The 25830-nt window shown below is 41.1% G+C and overlaps 1 protein-coding gene across 1 annotated transcript in view; it reads right to left on the bottom strand.

Moving 5' to 3' along the window:
* Nucleotides 1-20798, bottom strand: part of cfap74 (cilia and flagella associated protein 74) — a gene marked incomplete at both ends in the record, with an annotated part of 55548 nt that extends 34750 nt beyond the window's left edge. The window contains 14 exons of the mRNA XM_080470035.1: nt 778-844; nt 11566-11684; nt 11754-11897; nt 15203-15358; nt 15451-15664; nt 15815-15972; nt 16529-16631; nt 17518-17628; nt 17872-18045; nt 19102-19206; nt 19298-19396; nt 20263-20421; nt 20545-20626; nt 20729-20798. Of these exons, the coding sequence (XP_080326161.1) occupies nt 778-844; nt 11566-11684; nt 11754-11897; nt 15203-15358; nt 15451-15664; nt 15815-15972; nt 16529-16631; nt 17518-17628; nt 17872-18045; nt 19102-19206; nt 19298-19396; nt 20263-20421; nt 20545-20626; nt 20729-20798 (1761 nt within the window). The remainder of the gene's footprint in view (nt 1-777; nt 845-11565; nt 11685-11753; nt 11898-15202; nt 15359-15450; nt 15665-15814; nt 15973-16528; nt 16632-17517; nt 17629-17871; nt 18046-19101; nt 19207-19297; nt 19397-20262; nt 20422-20544; nt 20627-20728) is intronic.
* Between the last annotated feature and the right edge of the window lie 5032 nt (nt 20799-25830).

Here is a 25830-nt window from a genome sequence, read left to right as displayed (position 1 = left end):
GGTCTTGGGCGTAAATGTACTGTAATATATTTCTTACCTAATATCTGATTTGCTTCGCCTAATGTATTTCTGGTCTTTATATTTTGACTGCATTGGTGTACATTTTTAAAGCACCGTTTGTTTGTCTGAATGTTGCTACGGTATATACATACACTTGCCTTGCCTGTAACAGCACATAGACCTGCTTCATTGTATTATTTAGACTTTCACCTCGGGGCAGGGGCGGACAGTTATTATTATCATAATTATTATTTTTCCCCATTGGGCTACTTGGTAAACTGGGACTGCTGAGGAGGGTCGAGCAATAAGTTGACTTTAGCTAAAAGGAAGCACTTTCTGACATGGTTTCTGCTCTGCACAGTGTTGGCGTTCTCGGTGTGTTTCGTGTGGTTACTACATTTCACTCCTTCGACACGGTGACCTGGTCAACACAAAATAAGAACATAAATTTATCTTCTAGTTCTATGAATAAGTGTTTAATATATCATTAAAAACTTGAAATGGAGCATGAGTGGGTAATGAGTTAGCTCTGCCAGCCAGAAGCTTGAACTTAAGACACTGGAAAAACAAGAAAAAAGTGTATTGTAAGTATTGCATGTATCGCGTATTGATTCAGTACGTCTCTAGAAAAGTCATGCCTTGGTCTTCCTTTTAGTCACCATTTCGTTTCACACATTTAATTGGATCTAAACTGATTATAGCCACACAAACCACCCCTAAATGTTTTTCGTAGATCTGTATGATGTACTGCAGAGGTCTAACAGTGGTTTTACTAACCTTAGGTTGGAAAATAGCCTGCATGTCACAGGACATCCCAGCAGACAAAGAACCAGGAGGCTCAAAGCTGAAATACCCCAAAAAATTATGTGTTACAAACATGACTTTTCTCATTTAACAAAACATTTCCTCTGCAATGGAAAAGCAGTAAACTGCTTATGAAAGCAATAACATTAACCAAGACATAAAACATATAATGCCAAGTAAACTCCCCTGCAACAGAGAATAAATTGTAGAAGCAAGTATCGGTGTCTTTGCATGAAGCAAGAGAAGCAGAAAATAGAACTGAGGTCAAAGGTCACCCTGGTGCTCAGCCTGCACACAACCAAAACAAAGCAAGAGGAAAATCTCCTGTTGCTATATCGAGCAGGAAGGTGGTTCAATAGAAATGATAATGAAGCGGTAGCTCTCATTATATCGCAGTACGAACAGTCCGGGAAGCCGAAAACAGGCACGAGGACCGCAGGCTCTTTTAAAGCAACATGTGGCTCCCGCTGCACATGTTCCCGCCAACCCGATCGCTGCCCCGAGGAGCCTGACGACTTGCCGCCCTTCCAGAGACACAAGAAGGCCGATCGATATAAATGTAGCAGGCAGGCAGCCAGAGAAACAGGGAGGATTCACATAACTCAATACTGTATATAAACAAAAAGTTAGAAAACATACAACTAGGAGCATAATTAGGCTTCGGATTTAGTTCCACAATGTGATGGACATCAAAGTACTTTTCAGTTTGCTTCATCCTGCTGCAAAAGATGGAAAATGTGCAATGAAAGTGCTGATTTTGAGCAAAAGACTAGTTTCAGTTTGGTTCTTGAGCTTGTTTTGTCAATTGATACACATCTAGTGATTAATACATACTGTGAATATAAAAATAACTGAACATAGCAACAAAAATACATCAGAGATAGAGTTAAAAAAAAATCATTTTTTTTTATTAGCATATGATTAAGAAAAATTAATTTTCAGAATATACTTGTAATGTACATGACTGTTTATGTTGTGGTGTGACGCACGCACGCACGCACGCACGCACGCACGCACGCACGCACGCACGCAGTATAAAATAGTTTAGCATACATGAGGAAAAACATCAATATTATGGACTGTTCCTATTCCACACCTTTTAAAACGATTCATTTCTACGACTCATGAAAAGAGGAAATACATTGGATCCAGAAACAAAGTGCACATGAGCACAATACAGTGTTGAAAGAAGTTATTTTTACCTTTGTATCCAGAGCAACTCCTGTACTTTTTTTGTAGTCATGTTTTGATGTGAGACTGTAATACGGTTTGATACGCGTCTTTGTAGAAGTGTTTCACATATTCACAAAGGTGTGAACAGCTTCAGATCTTCCCAGAAACTGGGTGACGGTTTCTAATGCCGGATAGCTGGGAAAATTTATTATGATGAAGCAAAACTTAATCATCTGAAAAAGAGTAAAGGCACAATAGTGATAGGACTTTGTTTGTACAGAGCGGAGGGGAAATGGGCTGGTGGGTTTGAACTAGTCGTGCGACTAACTGGTGCAGCTGTAGCATTTGTTCAGAAAAATAATATCTACGTGTCACGTCGCACTTTCATCCCAACTTCTCTGTCTCTCTCTTGCTGGAATGATTCTTCCTGTATTGTTGCTTTTCTTCTCGTAGCTTTAAGACAGGTGGTGTGAAAATAGAGCAGTGCACTTGGGATTAAATGCTGAGTGAGGAAGTGTTTGAAAAAGGGGCTACTACAGTCCCATATAAACAGCTGCAAATGAGGCCAGAGCATACAGAGCATCTATAGGAAGACCGGAGTGATGAAGTTTAAATTGAGGCCATACAGTGTGACTTGAATATCCTGTGTGCCACATTCTGCAATAACGTTGCTCTCTGTCGGGTGCTTCTACAGTAAATCAATCAACTCAACCATCCATCTTCCACAACACTTTATCCAACTTAGGCTGAGCTGATCTCATGCAAGGAACATCCGAGACAAAGAATGTGCACAAACAGTAGGCTAAATGGTCCAGTGTCCAGCTCCTCATGGGTTAGCACCAGTAATCTTAGCCACTAAAGCAGAGCAGTTGGTCGAAATGTTCATCGAAATAACAAACACAAGGTGAGATGTAAGCTCTGTCAGGAAAATCACTCCACTGGATCATTTGAGCTCTCATCATTCCTGTCTGAGAAGATGGCGACGCTTGTCACAACAATGACCCCACAAAATCGACTTTAAGTAACTTAGTTGAGGGTAAAGGCGTTAGGAGATACATTGAGCGTGCATTTACCAGGCTGGCATACAAAATAATAATCTAGTACGGCATAGCAGCATTTCAAATCCAGACTGTGATTAATTCTCTACAAGGGGCTCTCAATAGACGGACACAATATATTATGCAGAATATGTTAACATCTTTGCTAAATTCGGACTTTTCTGAGTGTTTTTCTTAAAAAACAACAAAAACAAACATGTCAACTCGTCTTAGTGAAAATGTTGGTCCAGTTAACAGAGAGATGAGTTGCTGGGAACAATCCTAAAGTGGACAGGTTGTCTGTGATGCTCCAGTCTTTCATCTTTTGCCTCGGTTTTACGTCGGTTTACTCCTTGTGTGTATGTGGCCCTGTGCTCCTCCCCCTCCTTGATTAGCCACGCCTCTGATTGCCGTCAGCTTTGCCTTGTTGTCTCTCCACTCCCTCTGTGTACAGTACGTACAGTGAATACCCTCGCCCATATCATCTCTCATCAGTTTCCTTTTGTGGATTTAAAATCAGTCTGAACTTTGGCTTTTTCTTTCCACGCTTTAAGAAATATTTTATATTTCAATCAACAGTAAAGATCGCTTTTTTCTCACCCTCACCTTTTATTTTGGTGTTGAATTTAATGAATATCCACATTTGGACAAGCTTGAAAACACACCGAAAAGAAGTGTTGAAATACTCATTTCACTGTCACAGAATACCAGGTCCAACTTTGACTCGTACACGTCATGTCAGGGAAAGAGAGATGACCGGAGGAGACTAAACAATGGAACTCACTGGATTCTCAACACTGATCCAGATCTAAGCTTTCAATCTGTTTAACACGAACACTTTTTTTTTTTTTTTTGACAAACTGAAGAGCTCATTGAGCGGTCAACTTAAAAGAGAGGTCAAACTCGATTAAACTTTACTTCTGATCTTTGGTTGAGAACACATGCATGGCATACAGAGAGCTAAATCTGAAGACAGGCGGTTCGAGACACATCAGGCCCTGAAAGCTCTGCCAGCACTCAGTTTGAGACAACTCCCAGAATAGTTCTGTCACTGCTCGCTGTCAAGATCTGATCTGGGCTCATAAATCGGTCCCTACGCAAACTCGATGTTTTTAAACATCCAACATCATTCGCACGGCCAAAGCCTTACTGAAAATGTATTTTAAATGTTATAATTCAATGATTTTTTTTATTTTTTTTGTCTTTCAATCAGAGATAATAAAAATATGACTCAGTTGATGGACATTGAGACACAAAGTAAAAACGGGTAAACAGGAACTGTCACTGCAGCTTTAGAACCATGAACATGCAGGATTTTGTCAAACATTTTAAAATGTGGAGTGAGCTATATTAAGAGTTAGGCTAGTTAGTGAAAATTAGTATCTAACTAGAAGAAGCAGTTACTCATTTTAAAAGTCAGGGAGTAACATTATCCATCCATCCATCCATCCAATCACAGCTACTGTAAAGGGGCAAAGACAGTCCTTCACAGTGAAAATAATGTTCATTCAATGTAGCTTTGCCACCGTAGTGCATTTGTTAGATCAAGGCCCTGCGTGCATGACAACATTTCAAGTGAAAGTGCATCATTTTAGCTTTTTCGTTTCAGAAAAGTTTTGCGTTTGCATGGCAATGTTTTGAAAACGATGTCAATTTACACGAAACCACCAGAAACGCTGAAAGCACTGTCGTTAACATACCGAGCCACAAGTTGGCGCCATTGGTTGGTTTTGTCATAAAACCACACACACACACACACACACACACACACACACACACACACACACACACACACACACACACACACACACACACACACACACACACACACACACACACACACACACACACACACACACGCGCGCGCGCACAGAGAACAATACACAAAGTTGGATTGCTATTGTTATATCTACTATAAAACTACGAAGACCCAAGAGACTATGAACTGACAGTCATGACACTCCGCCATTGCTACGGCGCTTCAGAAAAGTTGTGTTGCAACATTTTTGAAAAGTTCCACCTTGGGAGCAGTTTTTAAAAAACATGCTCCGAGCACCTTTGTCATGTAAACGGCACCCAATACACAATGAAAGTTATCTGTTTTCATATGAAAACATAAGTAGCAACAAGTTGGCATTAACTCCCAACATGAACAAAACGCAGCAGAGTGATCTTAGGAAGGTAAGTTAACACGTACTCAAGTCTGCTGATTTATTTATTACGGAGAGTGTAGATAGAAGCCGATGTTAATGCTGCTTACAGCCGGACAGCTGCAGGAAGGAAAACTGAGTTAGTTCTGGAATAATGAGGCACTCCTCCTCCAGCAATGGAGTTACTAATTTGATATAAAATACATGCATCTCGATGCATTATTTCCAAATTTGATACAGCCGATAAAGCAAAAATGCGTTGTTCACTTGTGGTCGTCAATTTATTCTGAAAATCACGGAACAACTCCAGACAGGTCCCTGATTTGAAAAGCCAGTCGAGTTTAATCTCGCCCAATCAAAGTCAGCGCACAGAGAAATGGGATAAAATTAGACAGCTATTAAGCTCTTCAGACTCTGTATAGATCAGAGCAATAGAAAAACATTGATATTCCAGGCGTTTCATATTTTGGTCCCTCTATTTGGTTTGCAGACCAAATATTGTTTTGGGGGAAAAAAAACAACAGATATGTGAGTGAATCATTTCAACATTTCAGAATATCGATAAGGTCTATGTAGCCCTTCTCCTGGACGTATGATGATGACGCCTGCTGGCCTCTTTCAGCCTCTTGTAGTTCTGTCAGTGAGACAGACCGCCAAGATATCTGGGAATTGTTACTACGTTCTTATAGTATTTAGATGTACAGACCTAGATTAATCCTCAGGGAGAAGTTACCATGACTTAAAGGGGACATATCATGCTAAATCCACTTTTTTAGCCCTTAAATGCATTTTGTTGTATATTTAGAGTGTTTAGAAGTACAGAAAAGTTCAAAGTAGTCTCTTCAGGTGCTCCGTTGATATCTTTATATTCTGTTTTGGTCATATTTTGCGATCGGTTTCGATTTTTCTATTCTCTATTACGTTTTTTGAACAATGACGTCACAGTATTCTCAGCGGAACTGCCAAATTAGGACATCGACATTTCGAGCAATCCGCCATTTTTGTTTCTCGCTGCGATTTTGTAGTCCAACCGAAGTTACGAGAGGATAAGTCGAAATGTTCGGTTGTTGGATGTAGTAACCCACAAGCTTCGTTACACCGTCTCCCAGCATCAGAACCTTTTCGAAGTGCCTGGTTGAGTTTTATTTTTCACAGAAATGTACCCACATCTGTGGGTAAGGTCATTTTTGTGTGCGCGAATCACTTTAAGGACGACTGCTTCAGCAACCTCCGCCAGTATAAAGAAGGATTTGCCGAAAGACTTCGTCTGATTGAGCGGTCAGTTCCTTCTATCTATGGAGACGACGAACAGAGCACTTCGGTAAGCTGTATATAACGCTAAAAAGTGTGATGATAAGACGTCCCTGTCATTGTTTTGTTAGCATTAGCAGTTGCACCGTCTTCATATGTTAGCGCTGTGTGCTCGTTTTAGATTATAATGTAACTTCTGTGTTAAATAGTCGTTGTAATACAGGCAGTATTGTAGTAGTGGGCATGGATGGAGAAGTTAGTGTAAATATAGTAACACACCATTGCGTTACATCCATATGAAGACGTTGTTCTGCAGGTGCATCATCGTTATTTTCATCTCGCTCCGCCGGGTCCGACTCTGGCTCCAACATGTATGGCTGGATGGACAAATCTTCCGTTGTTGACATTTTGTAAATAATGTGTGAATATAAAGTTTCTGCGCCGCTAGATAATTGTATCTGTTCTATCAAACTACAAAGATGGCCGAACAGGGTGACGTTGAACCGAGTGTCACCTCTGCAACCTGGAGAGGAGGCGGGGTATGAAGTGTCTCATTTGCATTTGAAGAGACCGCCCCAAAACGAGTTGCTCTCAGAAGCACATCAGAAAAGGGGTTGAAAAGGGGCCTGTGGAGCTCTAATAATGAGGAATTCAGACCCAAGCATTGCAGTTTCGCGTTGTATAGACCACAACTGTATGATTTATATGTAAAAAGGAAGGATTTAAAAGCATGATATGTCTCCTTTAAGGTAAAAAAACAAAAACAAAAAACAGACTCAACTGTAACTCGCCTACACCAACAAGAGGAGAATGTGAGATGTTTTGCAACCAGTGTGTACAGCTTGACTGATTATCATGAAAACTTTCTGAAAGTTGGAACTGCGCTCCTCTTGACTTATGTCTTCAGGCAGTTGTCAATGTCAGTGTTCGTTGTAATAGAATGATAGTTACTGTTTAAACAAATCGTCTTTCTGCATTTTCCCATCATGGATTTATACAGTGGATCACACCACTAGTCTCCAGTATGCACCTTCCTCACACCAATCTCTGTGTTAGTGAACGTCCTCACGTCTGGCAGCTTCATCCTCAGCGTCCGTTCTGCTGTATTGTTATCATCACTCGTCCATAACTGACCAAGCCACCCCAAACTCTGTCCTTCTACTCATTCTTTAACCTCTCCATGCTGGAAATCCTCAACATCCTTAATTTTGCCACTTTCACTTCAGCCTCCTGTCTTTTGAGCAGTGTCGCCAGCTCTAAAAAAAAAAAAAAACCCAAAAGAATGAAACAAGGGAATATGGGCATGTTTTGTAGAGGTTCCCTTTAGCATTCAAGTTTGAGCCATATTCTGAAACACAAATGTGGAGGTTGTCTTTGCCTAGTTGTGGTCACATACGTTGGGTTTTGGATTAGGTTGTGATTTTACCACACTGTTTCAATGAAAGAAATGAAATAAAACATTTAATTCAGTGGCTCTTAAAGGTTCGTTTGTGCTTCATATTGTAACAGATTTTCCATTAATTTCCAGAGAAAATGAAACAACTTGTAGGTGTGATCACACCATCACATTTTGTCGAGTACCACCATTCCCACAACAGTTTTAGGAATTATCTCACTAAGGAGCTGAGGTGCACAGAGACCACAGAGGGGTGTCTTCCTCTCAGCCAGCCACTTACAAACCGTGCTAGGATGTGACACTCCTTGCAAAAACACAGGTTCCATGGTTTCGATGGCGTTTCACCATGTCTGGCAAGCCCGAGCAGTTTTTTTTCTTTTTTTCCTCTTTGTCCCAATAGTGAAAAGATTCAGCACAGCCCATTCTGGCACTAATGCACCTACGCTGGGCAGAAGGGGGGGGCAGCCATTTTTAGAAAATCAGGGGGCGTACAGGGAACCATGGGCTGGTGTGAAAAAGCCCGGGTAAGTTCCTGGTTCATGTGTTTCTCTTTCCTGCATTGCTCAGGTTTGAAGCTGGGTGAGTCATAAAGAGTCTTTGCAGTTGTCAGGACTGATTGCAATAGTGTGGCCATCAATGTGTGATTAAGCAGTTTTACACACAAAAGCTGAATCGTAAAATGTGCAGGTATAATAAGTTAAGGTGTATTAGAGCCATAATAAGGAAAAAAATAGAATTGTTTTCAGTAAAAGAACATATTTAGAATAGAGTTCCAATGTCCCAAATAAAATTTGATCATTGAGAATAAAGGTAAACTGTTCAAAGATAAGTCAAAACGTTAAGTTTAATAAAGTCAAAATGCTGTTTCTTATTAAATAAAACATTTTTTATGTCCAGTTTGGTGATATGTTGCCAAAACTCGACTTTATTCAATACTTAAACCTCATTCCCACGATTTACTCTTATTTTTCTTAGTGTTGCACTGATACACATTCAAATGTTTATTTTTCTTGACTTGACTTTTGCGATAGAATTGTGATTAAGTGAAATACATTTGCTACATTTGTTAATTTTAGGCCTTGATCTGTTCCCTTCAAACAAAGATCTTGCCGACCCTGAACTTTGATATTAGATCGACTCTGTACTTATAAATGACCAAAACCAAACAATTCATTTGTCTGTAACACACTTCCTTTGGAGGGTTATGGGTCTTATAAAAAAAACGATGACATAAAGCAGATGCAAAGCTGAATTCACTGAACGAAAACTTGACTTGATCCACAATTGTATGAATCAAAAACGTTTGTTCTCCTCCATATGGGTCAGTAAGAAGATTATAATCTATTAGATTTAAATGATAAGCTGCAAGGTGAATAAAATATTCAGGCTCATATTCAATAGCATTTGTAGTTTCATAGTTTCTGATGGGGGCAGCGCTCACGCCACAGTATGTAAGGCCAAATCAAAAAAGATCTGACTGTAAATTAAATACTTTATCTGTAATTGTGTTACCTTGTGCTACTCCTCCAATTTCAGTCAACAATTGCATATAAATGACTGTATTGTTTGCAGCATGTGTATGTATTTAATAATGTATTATTATTGTATTGTAGAAAAGCAGCATTATATTCCTGTAATTTGATTGATTTCATTTTCAACTCTTCTTCTCGAGGTTTAAAATGGGTCTCTATAAATAAAATATCTGCAATGGTGAACAATCAGAAGGCCAGCTGACTGTGCCGCGGTCACGGGAAAGTGAGATGCGAGGGACTAAGTGGGTATAATGAGCGGTATACAGTATGTGTGCGTTCACCCGTTTGTTCGGGAAATGCGAGTTGGGAGCAGAGCGCTGGAGGGTAATGCGTTCAGACAAGTGGTTCTCTCACGGAGGCTCGAGAACGGCATCAACAGTGGCTCCCAGCTCACTCCGCGAGACTCTTCGCTCAGTCAGGCATGAGGACGAGAGCGGGAGAAACCACGTCAAGTCATAGGAGGGCTGATGGGAAAGTGATACACAGCGAGTGACCTGGTGAAGAATGCTTCTCTGCTCGGGGGCCTGTGGGCTGCTGGCAGGCCGAGGGAGAGAGGAGCGAGGAGAGACGGAGACTGACTCACTTAGCTGAGTCTCATAAGAGGAGCTGTGTGAGCGTGGTGATCCAAGCTGGCGCCCATATGTGGGAGGACAGGCTTTGCCTTCACGTCCACCCCGCCGTCGTTTTTAAAAAGGACAAGAAGTAGTTGTATTTCGAAACCCGCTGACGGATAAACAGATGTTTTTTGGTGTGACAACTGAAGATGTTCAACACGGTAAAGTCCTTTGACGTTGGTTTCGTGTGTGGATCGCGTGAAGGGTTATAAATACACACTGCGAACACATTTCAACAGTTACGTCCAAGAGAAAACCCATGAAAAAGAAAAATCACGCAACGGTCGCTTCTGAATGTGATGATAAATTTGCTCCGACGTGATTCATGATTGGCTCTGGTGGGCTGTTGGAGTCTGTGTGCTCCCCCCCCCCCCCTACAGAAACTGATCTTTCCCACCATGATTCATCGATCACGTTATTGGCTTTTCTTCTTCAAATCCTCAGTTTGTAAATATGAAAAACCTCAACAACAGGATGAATTCAACCTTCAAGCAGTGGTGTCAAACTTAAGGTCCATGGACCAGAAACAAGTTCCTCGTTTTCCCAAAGGGCCCCCTGAAGGAATCTGCACTGAGGGCTGAGACATACGTTGAATTGAGATTTGCTCAATAAGAATCATCTCTTCATAAAAAGCCTTTTTTTGTTTTACACAGCTATTGTTGCTCTGTCACTTCTTCTTCTCTGCGTCTTTCCCAGTCTTTGCCTGGAAAAATCAATTTTTATTAACTGTCTTTTTCCACTGTGAAACACCAATTTGTGTGAGGTAATAATTGATAACTCTGCTAGCCAAGGATTCTATACACAACCAATAATGTAATAATGGCCAATAACATGACAATTTTAGATGTATTAAAGCCCAAAACAACAGTGACTTTCATTTGATTGTGGATTTCCCGGTGACACCATGAGGTTCAAGCAGAGTTGAAAGGCCACTTACAGCCCCGGAGCCTTAAGATGAACAGGTCTGCATTCGCACCAAGTTTAGGAAAAACATGCATGTTAAAGACGACAGAAACCATGTAGAAGTAGAAGTGACCGCAAGTAAAACCCTGCAGCAGGAATAATGTTAAAATCACACTTTGTTTCCTTTCCTTTCCTAAACACTTTTGTCATATTGGACTTGTATGTCTTTGCACTGAAACAAAGTAAAGATTAGGAATTGTTGTTATTTATGTCATTATTCCATAATTTTACTGGTCTGAGAGGCAAACTCAAATCGTATCAGTGAGTTCAGGTCACGTATGAATAATAATAAAAAATACATCTCAAGCTATTGAATTTACATTCCGTGTTTCTTTTCATGTTTTCATGAAGCCTTCATTTATTTGATGGGCAGATTATTCAACCTGCAGTGCACCATCATAGCCGCGCACACGAGTTGTCCGAGCATTCAGTTATTCTTTCTGTAATATGCTGTTGAACATTCAGGAGCAGAAATTTCTTCATTTTTGTGCTTTTTATCCTGAGGTTCTGATGTTTAATGCTCAAACATTACAAACATGTCAACATGAGAGTAAAAGTTAGATACAGAACTTTCTATTCAGGTTTGTCTCCATTTCCCTCCAACTCGCGTCCTACTCGTCTACAAACTGTGAGAAAGAAACTTACTTGACCGAGAGGAAGTCCTTCAGTTGAGGGGAGACGCCGAGAAGCTTGCACTGGTTGATGGTGTAGCTGGTGTTTGTCAGGATAACTTTCTTCTTATACGTTTTCCCCACGTCAAAGTCCTGAAAGAAGAAATATCTTTGAGGCTTTAGTGAACACTTGCCGCGGCTGAATCCCGTTCAGGCCGTTACCTTGAAGACGACGACATCTGGTTTGCTGGTGAACGCAGGCTTCTGCAACTCTTTTCCTTGAACTCTTTTGAGCTTTGTCGCGGCCACTGCAGGTTCTTCTTGTGTTACTTTTGTTTGTACCGCAGTTTTGTCATCGAGGACTTTCTGTAAATGCACAGGGAAGCAACACCTGGTAACACATTTCATGAATACTGCAATTCTGCAAAAAACCAACTGCTCATCATCAAAAAGCATTTGGAAAGTTTTTTTTTAATTTTTTTTTGTTACATGTAAACACTTTTCTTTCAGATTGTCACATGACATCTACAGAAAGATGTTCCAAAGTGATTATTTACCTTGTGCGATTCTTGTCTGAATCCGGCCACATTCAGCACTTTGTGTGTTTTTCTCCCTGCTATGTTTTATTCTGTATTATAGAGCATTTTTATAACTTTGTTATGAAGAGAAGTGCTGACATTTAATCATCGCTCTCCCCCTCATGAATCATTAGCTTTTGTTGCATGGCCGTGCTCTTCCATTGTGCCGCCCATTACCGTGTTTGACTCGTGGCCTCGGGTGAGCGCCTCGGTCGGATCTGTATGTTCGGAGGAGAGATTCCTTCCACCTCACTTGTCACTTGCCCGGACCTCCGAGCCGTAACACGGCGCCGACTCCGAGAGCTCAAACACACACCAGCATAATGACGAGTGATGCCTGTCGCCCCACATTTCAAAATGTGCGTGGGGGCGCCGGATGAGACACAGAGCCGATTCACCTCCATGGCACCGAGCTGAAAGACTCCTACATGCAGCGGAAGCAGCCTTTGAGCAAGGCAAATAATCTCCCCATTCATGCGACGAAACAACTGGAACTGTAGGCAGGCTTTTTGATTTACAGTCATCAGCACTGCTCTATATCACATTTCTTTTCTACCTATACTTTCTTCTTCTTACAACTCGTAAAACGTTCGACTCTACAGGTTTTGATCCGGTTACAGTGAAAGGATCAAGGCAGTTCATAACTGATGACAATTATCCGAACCTCCGGAAATTGATCAATTTAACAGTGATCAAGCCAAATCAATAATACTTGAATAACAATCATGTCTGGTTTGTGTTTCGTTTATTCAAAATAACTCCAATTATAAAGTAAATAGGATTTATAGTGTTTTATTCCAAAGTCCAGCCAGGTAATCATCTATTTTTGATACAAGTCTGTCATTTACTGGATCAGATTATTGAGATTATTCGAGTGAAAGCATCAAGAATATATGTAACATTATTTGTTATGTGACGTAGTGACCGCATGAGACACAAAACACAACATGCAGCAGAGGAACGTCACTAAAGATCACTTCTGGAGTGAAGAAAGGACTGTGGGAGTTGACATGTTTGACTTGTTATACGTCCCCATACACTCTGACAAAGCAACGTTTTATAATTATCACATGCCTGAAGTGCATGTACGTATAAGAAGTTATCTGATTACTGAGTGATCATATTTCATAGAGAAGAAAGTTTGATTACACGGGTGAATTTGAATGCCTTAAAAAAAAGATAGCAAAACATTACGTTAATTTTGTACTTTAAGTTTTAGCAGGTTCCTCTTTTGGTTTTTAGTTAAGTAAGGAAGTTAAAGTCTTTATTCTAAGCATCGAGAACAGGGGTGTCAAACACATTTTAGTTCAGGGGCCGCAAAAAGGACCAATTTTATCTTGACTGGGCCAGACCAGTAGAATAGCACCATGATAACCTTTAAATTTAAACGTTACAGTTTTTCTTTGTTGTGGTGCAGAGTATACAGTACATGATGAAAATGTTGACATTTTCACACAACAAACAATTATTACTGAAAATGACGACAATCTCAACATAACGCTAATATTAAGGAAACCTTCTGGTGAAAGATACAGTGAAATACTCCCCCAAAAACATCTATAACCGTTGCATTATCCATGTTTTTACAAACTCTGACAGCATGGCGTTTAATCTGCTCTGCTCGCAACAAGTCGCCTATCTTTCATGGCAGCAGCAACGGCATCTCAGCTCAGGTCTTAGTGTTGTGTTGTGTCCGCTGCTCTTCAGAAATGTTTTTCTTTGACATTTTTACAATTTTCCTGGTGGTTTCGCGGCTGGATTGGAGCCTCTTGCAGACGGGTTTCGGCCCATGAGCCTTATATTTGACACCCCTGATCTAGAATGGGAGTTCTGTGTTGCCCGCATTACTTTCGAAATCCAACTAACATGCGCTCCAGTGCAGAACTTATTGTAGGTGTGATCTAATTAAAAGCTTCATCACTCTGAACCCAGATGAAAAGCACGGTATGGAGAGATGCATACCTTCAGAAAACAACACCAAAACGTAGTGCAGTCATCGTCGTAGCATAGTAGCGAAAAACATCTGGCTGAAAATAAACCACTTCTTGTCTTTTTAAAAGAGGATGGGGTGGACGTGAGAGCGAAGCCTGTCCTCCCACATGTGGATGCCAGCTTGGATCACCACGCTCACACACCTCCTCTTATGAGTCACTTCAGGGGACAGCAGTTAGGAAATCACTAATTCTGCTGCTGAATTGTGATTTTTCTGAATTCCTATATTATACTGGAACGGAAATATAAGAGTAATATAACTTATTTGGAGAGTCGCCTGGAGAAGAGGAGAGTTTGAGGAACAAGAATGGTGGTTTAATAAATAATTAATCATGAAGAAATCACATCATGAGATGTTTCATCTTTATCCAGCAAACTGTCCAAAAGCTCAATAAACTGGTTTTATGAAAAACATAAAAAAACAGTAATATTGTGTGTGTGCCCCTATATCAGCCATTACTATTATAACCACTGATGTCCCTTTATTACCAAACCTTTGATTGGGTTGGATATACGAGGCAGCAAGTGAACATTTTGCCCTCAAAGTTGACGTGTTCGAAGCAGGACCATGAGCAAGTGTGAGGCTTTGAGTGACTTTGACGAGGGTCAGACAGTGATGGCCAGACAGCCGGACGAGAGCGTCTCTAAAACTGCAGCTCTTGTCTGCAGTGGTCACTATCTGTAAAAAGTGGTAGAGGGAGGGGAAAAAGCAGTGCAGCGATGCATGTTGTCCGACGGAGGCGCCAACTCACAGAATACCCGACTTAAAATATCTTGCTTACGTTTTGAGGCTAAATAAAACAGCACACAGTCGCATCCGCACATACGGGTGATTTAAAGTCTTGCTTGTCCTAATTATCTACACATCTTGGATCTTCTTACACCCGCATGAAATAAATATCACGGCGAGCTTGTGGAAGTTAGTGTTATTCCCTATCCACAACCCACCGCCCCATTGTTTCCGCCGACTAACGGGAGTCTCAGATGAAAGGGTTAGAAAAATGATCTGCCTGCTGAATGGTGCATGATTTATGGGTGTTTATATTTAGCAGCTTGCAATGGATTTGCTTTTGCGTTGTGGGAGCTGTTGTTTAAGTGCACCTTGAAACTCTGGTCCCACAGCCCGCAGAATTCAGGCTCTGCCAAGCTGTCAGCAAGGCTCTGGAGGTCCACGTCACGCTGGGTGGCTTCGTCCAGGTCCTCAATATCAGATGAAGCTGAAGAAGAGCTGCTGATGTCACTGATCTCTCTGAAGTGCTGCATGGACACAAACACATACAGTCAGTGGGAACCGCTCAAAATTGCCTCTGCGCATTCATTTCATAACTGGGATGTCAGGAAGCCCTCACAGTTGTGGCTTTCTCCTCAGTGGCTGCCGGAAGGACGGGATCCAGGTAGTGCAGGAGCGTCTCTCTCACCCTACTCAGACTTGGCAACCTCTCGGCAGCCGAGGGCTTGGGCATCTGGGCCTGGTTCTTCCTTCTGCCCTTCGTCACCTGTTCCTCGTGGAGAATTTTTGCCACTATCTCCGCCCTCTTTAACTTGTGGCTCTCCCCAAATTCCCTGAGAAGGGTGAATCGACAGCGCTGCATTACACCGAAATGGGGTCATGTATTCCTCGGCACACGGTTAGAGAAAACACCCACACGCTGCAGCACGGAGTGGGAGTGGAGGACACGCGTGTGGGAGAGGACAGGAGAGGAGAGGACGTACTCCTGTTTTCGTTTTGTCTCCTCCAGTTGTTTCTGCTGGTGCATATGTTTGACACTGTTGAAGCCTTGGGCCTGAAGGGATTCTCTCAGCAGTCTCTGCTGCTGCTCTTTCTTCTGGGCGTTTGCTTTGGCTCTGCTTTGTTGGACCTGTAAACGCTCCTGAAAAAACAACAACAGAATGAATAAAAAAGCTCTATTTGACCGCAGGCTGCCATGAACTAGGAGAAAAACGGGCTCTATTCACACATTTGTTTTGTGTATATGTTATGAATCTTTAATTTTCTCTGATTCATGAACTATTTTTAAGAGTATGTCAGCACTGCAACGCCAATTCATTTACAAAACCGAAAAGCTAATATTGTTCCTAGTTGTTACAAATATAATTTGGAGTGATCAGAAGCGATGCAGGTTCTGGTGCATCATGTGCGTTTTGCATATGAATGCATTATGAAACATTAAGGTTTCGATTCGGTTAAAATCACCAAATGAACATCAGAACATTATCGTCAGTGTCACATGTGCACGAACCAGCAAATCAAAGTACAAACATGTACAAATTAGATTAAATCAGAAAAGAATTTATCATTCGGATATTTTTCTTTCTTCCAACCAACGAATTAGTGTTGGCTCTGTAAAAATGATATATTCATAAGGTTTTTTCCATCTCATTCTTACTCAACAAAGACCATGGCATCAAAACAGTGAGGTTGCTTACTTGCGTGGCTGCAATGTTAGATTTCAGAGACCTGACAGCCTGTATCCTCTTTTCCATTAACTCCTTGTTCTGGTGCTCCTTCTCGGCCTCTTGCTGATGCATCCTGAATGAACCAGGGAGCATCGCAAAGCAAACAAACGTCAGATACAAGACACAGAGATGCAAAGAGCTCATTGGAACATCCTGGAGATGAGTGGCAGTTATACCTGAGACATGGCGGGTTGTACGAGCTGTCTTGTCGCTCTTACATTTATTAAAAAGACAGAATTTTAAAAGAATTGTCACAAACATACATTATAGCTTGATGTTTACGTGCAGTGCTGGGCCTGACTTATTCAAATAATACAAATAATAGATGAATAGGATGATATTCTCATAAAAAACCCATAAAACGACACAAATTTATCAAAACTTCTTTAGATTTCAAAAAGTGCATTGCTGGATTGCTGGTAAAAGTCAAAAAGTATAATTTTCCCACAAATCCTATCTGTTTAGAATGCAAATTTCTTGGCTTTTTTTATTTTATTTTTTCCAGAAGCGGATTGCCGAGTCCTTAACAGAAGTCATAGGTCACTATTGACAAACTTTCTGCACGTTTGATGTGCTTTCTGTGCAAAAGATTGAAATGAAATCAGCCCGAGATAGTAACCTGTGCGCCTCGCCTCTTAAGGAGGCAGGCACGCAGAATTGCTCGTACAAAGATGTAAAATCTACATTTTATTCACAATTCCTTGAAAGCTGACGCATTCTGCGATATGCTACAACCTGAAACTCTTCATTGTGCACATGTCTGAGTTTTTAATTCCCTCTTCGGCATGAACTCCGCTGTGTTGATCTTTTGCAAGTGCAACGTCGGCCCTGCTTGTGTTAAACGTTGCCTGCATGAACAAATGATCAATAGGACGTGTCGACTCTTTCGCGAGTCCTTCCGAGATAATTCCCATCTTTGTTCTACTCTGCCACTGTTTATTGGTTGGGAATCTGATTACCTTTTAATGGTCTGTTTCAAGTACTTGGCAGCTATCTTGCGGTTTGCTCTGGCTTCTTCAATTTTCTTCTGACATTCAGTCTCCTCTTTCTTCAGCATGGAGGCCTGTTTACTTTCAGAGCACAATCACAGACAATTAATAATACTGTAGATATAAAGCATGAATCGTTTGAGATACATGGTCTTGGCTTGGAAGAAAAATACACATCAAATCAATGTACTGTAGTTTAAGTCTGACGTAGGTAAATGGACAAATAAAAAAAATAAAAATCTAAATGTTTTACATAGTTGACTCACACCGGACGTGACATATCTTGGTTATTGTTAGAAATGGCAACAGAGGTCGTTTCCTTACTCCCTGCGTTGCTGTATCTTGAGCTGCAGGTTCTGGCCGACCTTCCTCTCCTGCTGCAGTCTGGCCGTTGCCTTCCGGGCCTTCTGGGCCCGGAAGAGCTGCTCCTCGTCCTGCACCTCCTCACGGAGCGAGGAGAACCTGCCAAGTTCCACTTCCAACTCACTCAACTCCAATCTGATCATCAAGGACACATAAATGTGGGAAGGACACGACTTTAAAAGTTGCTGACTGACACATAATACGGGCCTGCAGAATCACTTAATAGATGAGGAAGGCTTGCGACGCCAAATGTTGGCTTAACCCATCAAGAGCTGGAACGGAGATCAATTCCCCGCCCTCACATATGGATGCAATGGAAATGGCCATGTGGTGCCATCAGTGTCTGATGGGAGACGTCGTGATTTACAGGAAATCATGTCTCCTCTCCTTCACACAAATAAATAATTATAAAGTAAGATATGCAGAATGAGGCTTCAGTGTGTTGAATTGAATTAATTGGCCTGAGAGGAATTTTTTTTTTTTAAGCTAAAAAGCTTTTGAATCAGCAATGACATGGTCTGAGGACATAATTTCCCTTCGGAAACCTCCTGAGAGCTAATCGAGGCAGGAATTCAGGCTGATTTCACACAGCGAAATGTTTACAGTAGTTGTTGCTGTGCTGCAGCCGTACAAAGTATTGAGTAACCAGGCTTTCTGCCTGAAAAAAAAAAAAAAAAGCTCTGCATAAAAATAAAAAAAATAAACACAAGGGGCTGCAGAAGTGTGGGTGTGTTTTTCCAGATACCGCGGAGATGCTGAAACACAATGCAGGACTCCAGTAAGAGGAATACATCCAGAGGTGGAAGGTTTTTATAACACCCATGCAATGCAAAGCAGTTTAGTAATATCTAGTAGCACAATTAGACAAGGCGTTGGAACTTTATACTGTGGATATTGTTTAATCCTCTCTTGTAGCAACTGCAAACTGAAAAACATTATTATTCTCGTCATTGCTAAATACGTTAGTGGTTGAATGTGCTCAAACTGTGTAGCGACAAAACAAAATCGGCAGGTTAAATTAATCTTTGCAGGATTAACATGCCCTCTTCACCCAGCAGCCCCCTGTGGTCACTCCCACACTGTCAAGGCAGTACTTCAATTCAAGCAAACAGGGAAGCTGCCCTTTTCAGGAGGCCCTCACACCTGTCAGAACATGACCTTACTGTCAAACCATATTCCTCTCTCACTCACTCTCGTAGCTTCAGTTCGGTGGAGACGCGGCCCTCCAGCTCCTCCTCGTTCTGCAGCCGCTGACACAGATGCTTGTGCCGGGATCGCAATCGAAACACCGACGCACTAACACAAAGAAGGCAAAACACAGGTGTGCGCTGAAACAGCATAATCTCACACGTGAACGTATACTACTGTTTGTCCACCGTGAACTCACGCGTTGTCTGTAGCTTTCTGCTTTTCTATTTCTCCCTCCAAGTCATCCCTCTGCTCCAAAAGGCATTTGATAGTCTGGCGACAGAGTTTCAGCTGCTCTCTGGGAAAATAGATATAAAAGACAAGACGCAATGCTGACACGGAGAAACGAGGCAAATTTCAAACATTTACAAGGCGGTTCAAGTGGAATATGTTCAGAGCGTCGGGCCAATGGATTTCTTTACTGCCATTGAAACAAAAAAAAAGAGTTCATTCTCCTGCCTAACAAGGTAATCTAATGAAGATATTGGAAAGCTGAAAGTCTGGAGGCACACAGAAACACACACACACCCTCCGCCAGCTCAGAATTGCCCAATGTTCTTCTTGCTGTCTGATGGTGCGAAACACAACAAGCTGTGATGGGGGCCAAAGGTGGCCACATAAAGAAATCTGTGGCACATGGTACAATCAGAGCTGCAGATTGGTTAAAAGGCAGGTGTGCTTTGGTTCCATTAAACTCGTGTTTAATCAGAGTGCAGCATCGCTCCGCCCTTTACCCGCGTGCCTCCTGCTCAGGGTAGATGGCAGACATTTCTTTTTGCTGGAGACCGCATCACAGTTCATCAGGCGCCTAATGGCTCGCAGGGCAGACAAATAAAGAGGGGCAAGAAAAGTAGGGAGAGAGGAAATAATGGGAAATGCTCTCTCTGCAGCTGAAATGATTCCCTGCAAATTGCCGAATCAATTGGTACAGAGAGGATTGTGTGAGAGGGGCAAAAGGGGAAAGACCTTGGGGGACAAAAAACTTTTGCAAGAAACATCTATCCAGGAGCAAGCCCTGTTACAAAGACACATTTTTTTATCAAATTCAAAGTAAAAATGGTTTTCTCTTAGTGATTCTTCAAAAGTCGAGACAAGAGGCATGGGATTCTATCTAACTCAAGGTGCTACATTAGCTCTGGAAGAGTGTTGTTGCCAGGTCCAGACCTGGCTTTCAGCACGTCATGCTCCTTCTGTTGGTGAAAACAGTCCAGCTGGTCCAGGTTTCGTCTCAGCTTGAACATCCGTGCTGTCTCGGCACAACTCCTCTCCTTAGTAAAATCGGCCGCAGCCGCAAGGTCAGCATCGCTTTCATCACTGTCCTCTCTAGGGACAGATGCAAAATGACATTTGGACCATAGTCTGCTTGGATAATGTGACAACCATACCGTATTTTGCATGCATACAAATGTAATCTGTGATTATACATAAGCAGCAAGAAATACCCACTCAGATAATTCTTCTAACCACTTGAAATCAGGAGGAAGGGCCGGCTCTTCATCTTGAAAGGTGTACATGTCGGAAAGATCATCTAAAATATAGAGACATAAAATGATGATATGTTGCAGGTATATTTGTGAGTTCGTGTTCAGTGTACATCAATCAATACGAGCAACATCACCATGTTTCTCACCTGTGTCCACCTCCAGCTGTCCACAGCTGTCCAACACTGCATCAGACAGGCTGCAGTCATCCGCGTCCATTTCACCTGATTTCAGACTGGAAGGGGTAAATCTTACTAAACGATTATACATACTAGTCAAAGACCACATTTTCAGATGAATAAAGTTATCTTCTGCTGAATAATGTCACTTTTTCTTTGCGTAACAGAAACACTGCGCAAACGTCGCAAACGTCGGTTCTAAAACTGCACTGTGGGGAGTGATTTAACAGTTGATATTTCATGTATTCACAGGTACATAACAGATTATAACCATGCCGAAATGAAGTTTAGCTTTCGTTCTATTTCTCTTAGAGTTATGTTATTTCTGGGAGATGTAGTATTTGCTATAGGGTGAGGTGACTTTCAAATTCCAATTTCCTGAATGGAATTTGGCGTGTCGTTTACTCTGTAATAAACTGGCTAAACTTGAGAAGCTAAACAAGTAAAGAAATAAAACTTGACACACATCTGAAATGATATAATGTATGAAACGAACCCGTCACTCCGTTTCGCTTGGCTGTGTTTAACTTGGCTTCCGTTCACTTCTCTAGAGCTACTGGAGTAACGCCATCTGCGGTTTAAACTAGAATGCCTGGTACATGGTGTATTACGGTAAAGCAGTCAGAACCCGACGGGAGCTTCATGGTGCGTTCAAGTACACCTCAGTTGCAGGCATAAATCCCGCCAACAGCACTGTACAGGCGTATTGTACCAAAAATTCATCGAAAGTCTAATTATTTTGGCAAACTGCACCACATTCTTGTTCTACAGGCTCCCAGGTACCCGTGGGTCAATTTTCAACTGGATTCACTGTAGCATTTTCTCACAATTACACAAAACACACTCAATACCTACAGTATTGTACAGCTTTATTGTACCAAAAAATCCATATAAAATCAAATCGTTTTCAGGAAACGACAACACATTCTTGTTCTACAGCCTCCCAGGTAGCGCTATGTCAATTTTAAATTGGATTCACTGTAGCATTTTCTCATAATTACAAAAATAAATCACACCCAATAGATACAGTTCTGTGCAGGTTTAGTCTAAAAAAATGCCTAGAAAATCTAATTGTTTTCAGGAATCTGCAGCACACTCATGGTCTACAGACCCCCAGGTACCTCTGTGTCAATTTTCAAATGGATTCACAGTAACATTTTCTCACAAATGCACACTGAATTCACACCAATATACATGTTACTGTACAAACTTATAGTAAAAGATTGAATAGAAAATCTAATTATTTTCAGGACACTGTACCACATTCTTGTTCCACAGGCTCCCAGGTACCTTTTTGTCGATTTTCTAGTAGAATCACTGTGTCATTGTGTCACTGTGTACAATCACATACTTAAACCAACATCCATATAGTGAGCATGTACACACACACACACACACACACACACACACACACACACACACACACACACACACACACACACACACACGATTAGAATGGGCTGATATTTGTAATATTATAGTAACATTAATATATCACTGACTGAAAATGTGTTCATTATTATTTCTTTGTCAATAGTTTGTATTATTGACGCATTCATTTATTTTGTTTTTGTCGTCATTCGCAGTCATATTAATTTGTGTTGTATTAAGTAACTTAATGAAGGTGAGATCCCATTCACTGGAACATCACTTTTCTTCTGAAATCCGTTTGAGTACGCTGTTACAGTAATGCATTGTGTATGGGCGCACTGGTAAACAGAGCGGCGGCTGGCTGCCTCTTCTCAGCACGCGATTCGCCATATTTGTTACTGTTTCCATGGTGACAGGACTCAGGAGGCGACGTCTCTGTGGGGCCGTCAGCGATCGAAAAACACCATTCAGTCTATAGCTTCAAGCCATTAAAAAAAAGAAACGTAATAAATAAATAAAATAAAATAAAAAAATAAAAAAAATAAAAAAATGAATACTGATGAGCAGCGAATTTTTATAAAGATACGGTATATGTGTAAAATGAATTGTTTAATGGAAAGACTCATCAAATATTAGTGCTTTAAGGCCTGGTTTAAAAGAAGTGAGTGTGTCAGCAGTCCAGGAAGTTGGTCTCACAGGTGAGGAGAGTAGGAACTAAAAGCTGCTTCACCTTGTTTGGTTCTGACTCTGGGGACACTGAGTACAACCTCTTCTCGAGGACCTTCGGACTCTGGTTGTTTCATATTCTACAAGTCTGAGACGACCACCCAAGACCACCAGAAAGAACTTCTCATCCTCTGACCCCCAGCTATTTCCTGCTGCTACTGCCAAAGTCCACTCAAGAAACCTTTTTTTGTTTAAATTAATACTTGTTTGCCGTCTTTAGACGGACATCCGTCAAACCACAGACAGGAGTAAACATCGCAGCTAATGCCGATCAAATGAGAAAAAATCTCTTGTCAAGCATGCAGGACTGTGCGTCCTCATTTGACTTTAGAAAAGAGATGAATTTCTAGTTGATTAGTGGCTTACTGCACTGGAACAATGGGCCCCTGTATAATTGTTTCCTTTATTCAGTTCATTACAATGTTAAGGGATTCAAAAGAAGATGCAAAGTTTGTTCTATCGCACTGCAAAGTCCCCTTGTGTCACAGAGGGAAGCTTGTGTCATAAATAGTGTAAGTGAGTGTGATGTGGGCATAAATGCTGCTGGCTAAAAGGCAGGAGGGGGTTCACAGACTGGGAGAAAGCCCCTGTTACTGAATTGTAACCATATTGCCCTTCCTATTAAGATGAACGTAGTTCTTTTGACAGTGTGACAATGTGAAATTTGTTCTAAAATATATGAAAAGTAGTCAGAAAAAGATTCACTAGACAGCTAATAACACACAGACACAATTTAATTCAGTCTGGGGACTTTGTGAGTCACAGAGCTTGAACTCCATTATGCCCTTAATTGTACATGCTTTGCTTGAAGCAGTGAATGACTTAATTCTTTAATTTACATCTTAAGATATTACCCTGATAGTATATGTTCCTATCCAAAGTACCCTACAACTGTCGTGACTGTTACCACTAATGGTTTCATCTTAATGACATCTACTATGCAGCGCAGTTCTAAAATTGTGTATTTTGATAAATAAATAATAGCTTTATCTCTCACTCATTTCCCCATGGGGAGGACTGCTCCAGCAGAAATAAAAGCTGGGTGTTTTACATAGTGGAGCTCAAACAAAGACTTTAGCTAGTATAAAGAATAGATTAACAGAATAAATACAAATAATGCATGATGAGTGCAAAGAGGAAAAGGAACGAGAAATACTTTTTGGTTGCCAGACAGAATGAAAATTCCCAAGCAATGTGCCTTTAACATGGCACATCCAAGCTGTGGACTTGGAGGCCTGCCGTCATTCCCTGGTGAAGAAGCAGAAACCAGGGCAGGTGCACTGCTGCATGGATACTCTCTCCCCACAGCGTGGAAAAGAGGGTATGTTTAATGGAGGAAGAAAAAAAAAAAGAAGAAGCAAATTCAAATAACGTTTTCTGCTGTAACGTAGGAGTACATGCAGTATTTTTTCTATACGATGAAGCTGAGTAAATGTTCCACCTGTGGGACTCAAATAAATCCAGCCAGTGATTTGATGTTGTCCCACGAGCATCACCACTGGCTCCATGCAGCCGCTGCTACTTTGATTTACGAGTATATTTTCTTCATGGTCTGCCATTCTTCATCTTATTATGAGGAGATATAGGCCACACAAAAGACAGAGCGGTGTCAAAGGACAGGTGATGAAGGTCCCCAGCCATACGAGATGTATGTGCTGCTCCGGGCTCACACATATATTCTTTAATTACAAATTGCTGTCAGTGATTTTACTATACTGATGTCTGCAGCTTAAATCTCCTTGGATGGAGGTTGATGTGTGAATGCTTTAGAGTGAGTTGCATCTCATCAGATTTTATTCATGATCTTCGACTACGTAACAGAATTCATCAGGTTTTGTTAAATGGTCCAGTGTCCAGCATGACAACTTCTAACGCGGGCTCTTCTCATGGCTGTGAACTCTCCCCTCCACTTATCAATAGCAGCAGGTTTCCCCAAGAGAGCAGCCACTTTGTCAAGTTCTCTAATGACGCAGCTTCTTCTCAAGCCATCGTGAGGCTCAGTCAAAGTGGTTTAAGCGCAAACATCAATCTATCAACAACAGAGAAGTTGACTTCAATGCAAAATGTGAAATTACAGAGATGTGGAGGACAAGCAGTTGAACCGTGTTCCAATACGACTCCAGTAAGTTAAACCAAATCGTAGAGGCATTATTAAAACTCGGTAAACCTCCTGCACAAATTGAACTATTTTAATAGTTCAAAGAAGATGTTATTGAACTTTTATTGATAATTTATTGAAAGTCTTCTGACATTTTCGTTTAACTTTATAGACTGTCCAGGTAACTGGCCAAGGCTCCCTTCAACAACATCTTACTTTGCTCTGCACTGAAAAATAACTACATATTCAAATTTCTTCATTGCTTCTCCACCAAGTTTACTACTTCCACAAATCAAGCCTTGTAAACCTGAGGACTCCGTTGAATTTGACTGGTTTTTACTTTGTCAGTCGTTATGTTCAGCTGTCACCTGTGCATTATATATAAAGGGAATAAAACTCAAACCTAAGAGCAATTTGAAATGGATGTGTCGGACGAGGCTTATTGCGTGTTTGATTTCACTTTGAGGACAAATGCAGAAACAAATCTTAAACTGTGTGATCATTGACAATGCTGAATACTGAACTCTCTGGAATAACTTGTGAACTGCAGCGCAGGAGCAGACGTTGAAGAGAACAATGTAAACAAGGTGACACGTCCAAGCTGATAGCTGCTGATGTTGACAGTGGAAAAGGAAGGAGTCATGTACTGCCAACAAAAGCAAGATGAAGAAGTCAATAATTTGTAACTTCGTAGTTTCAGTATTAGTGGTAGTATTCAATGGAAGCAGATTAATCCAATGAAGAGATCTGGGATTGATTAATTGCGGTTTGAATTTCATCTCACCATTTTTCAATTCAAAATGACTTACCATCCATCCACCTTCTATGCTGCTTAATCCTGTACACAAATAAAGTAATCTATAGAGATGCTGAATGC

This window comes from Lipophrys pholis (genome assembly GCF_963383615.2).
Source record: "Lipophrys pholis genome assembly, chromosome: 8".
NCBI lineage: Eukaryota > Metazoa > Chordata > Actinopteri > Blenniiformes > Blenniidae > Lipophrys > Lipophrys pholis.
Note: the sequence above shows the minus strand (reverse complement) of the source record. Positions and strands in the feature narration are given on the sequence as shown.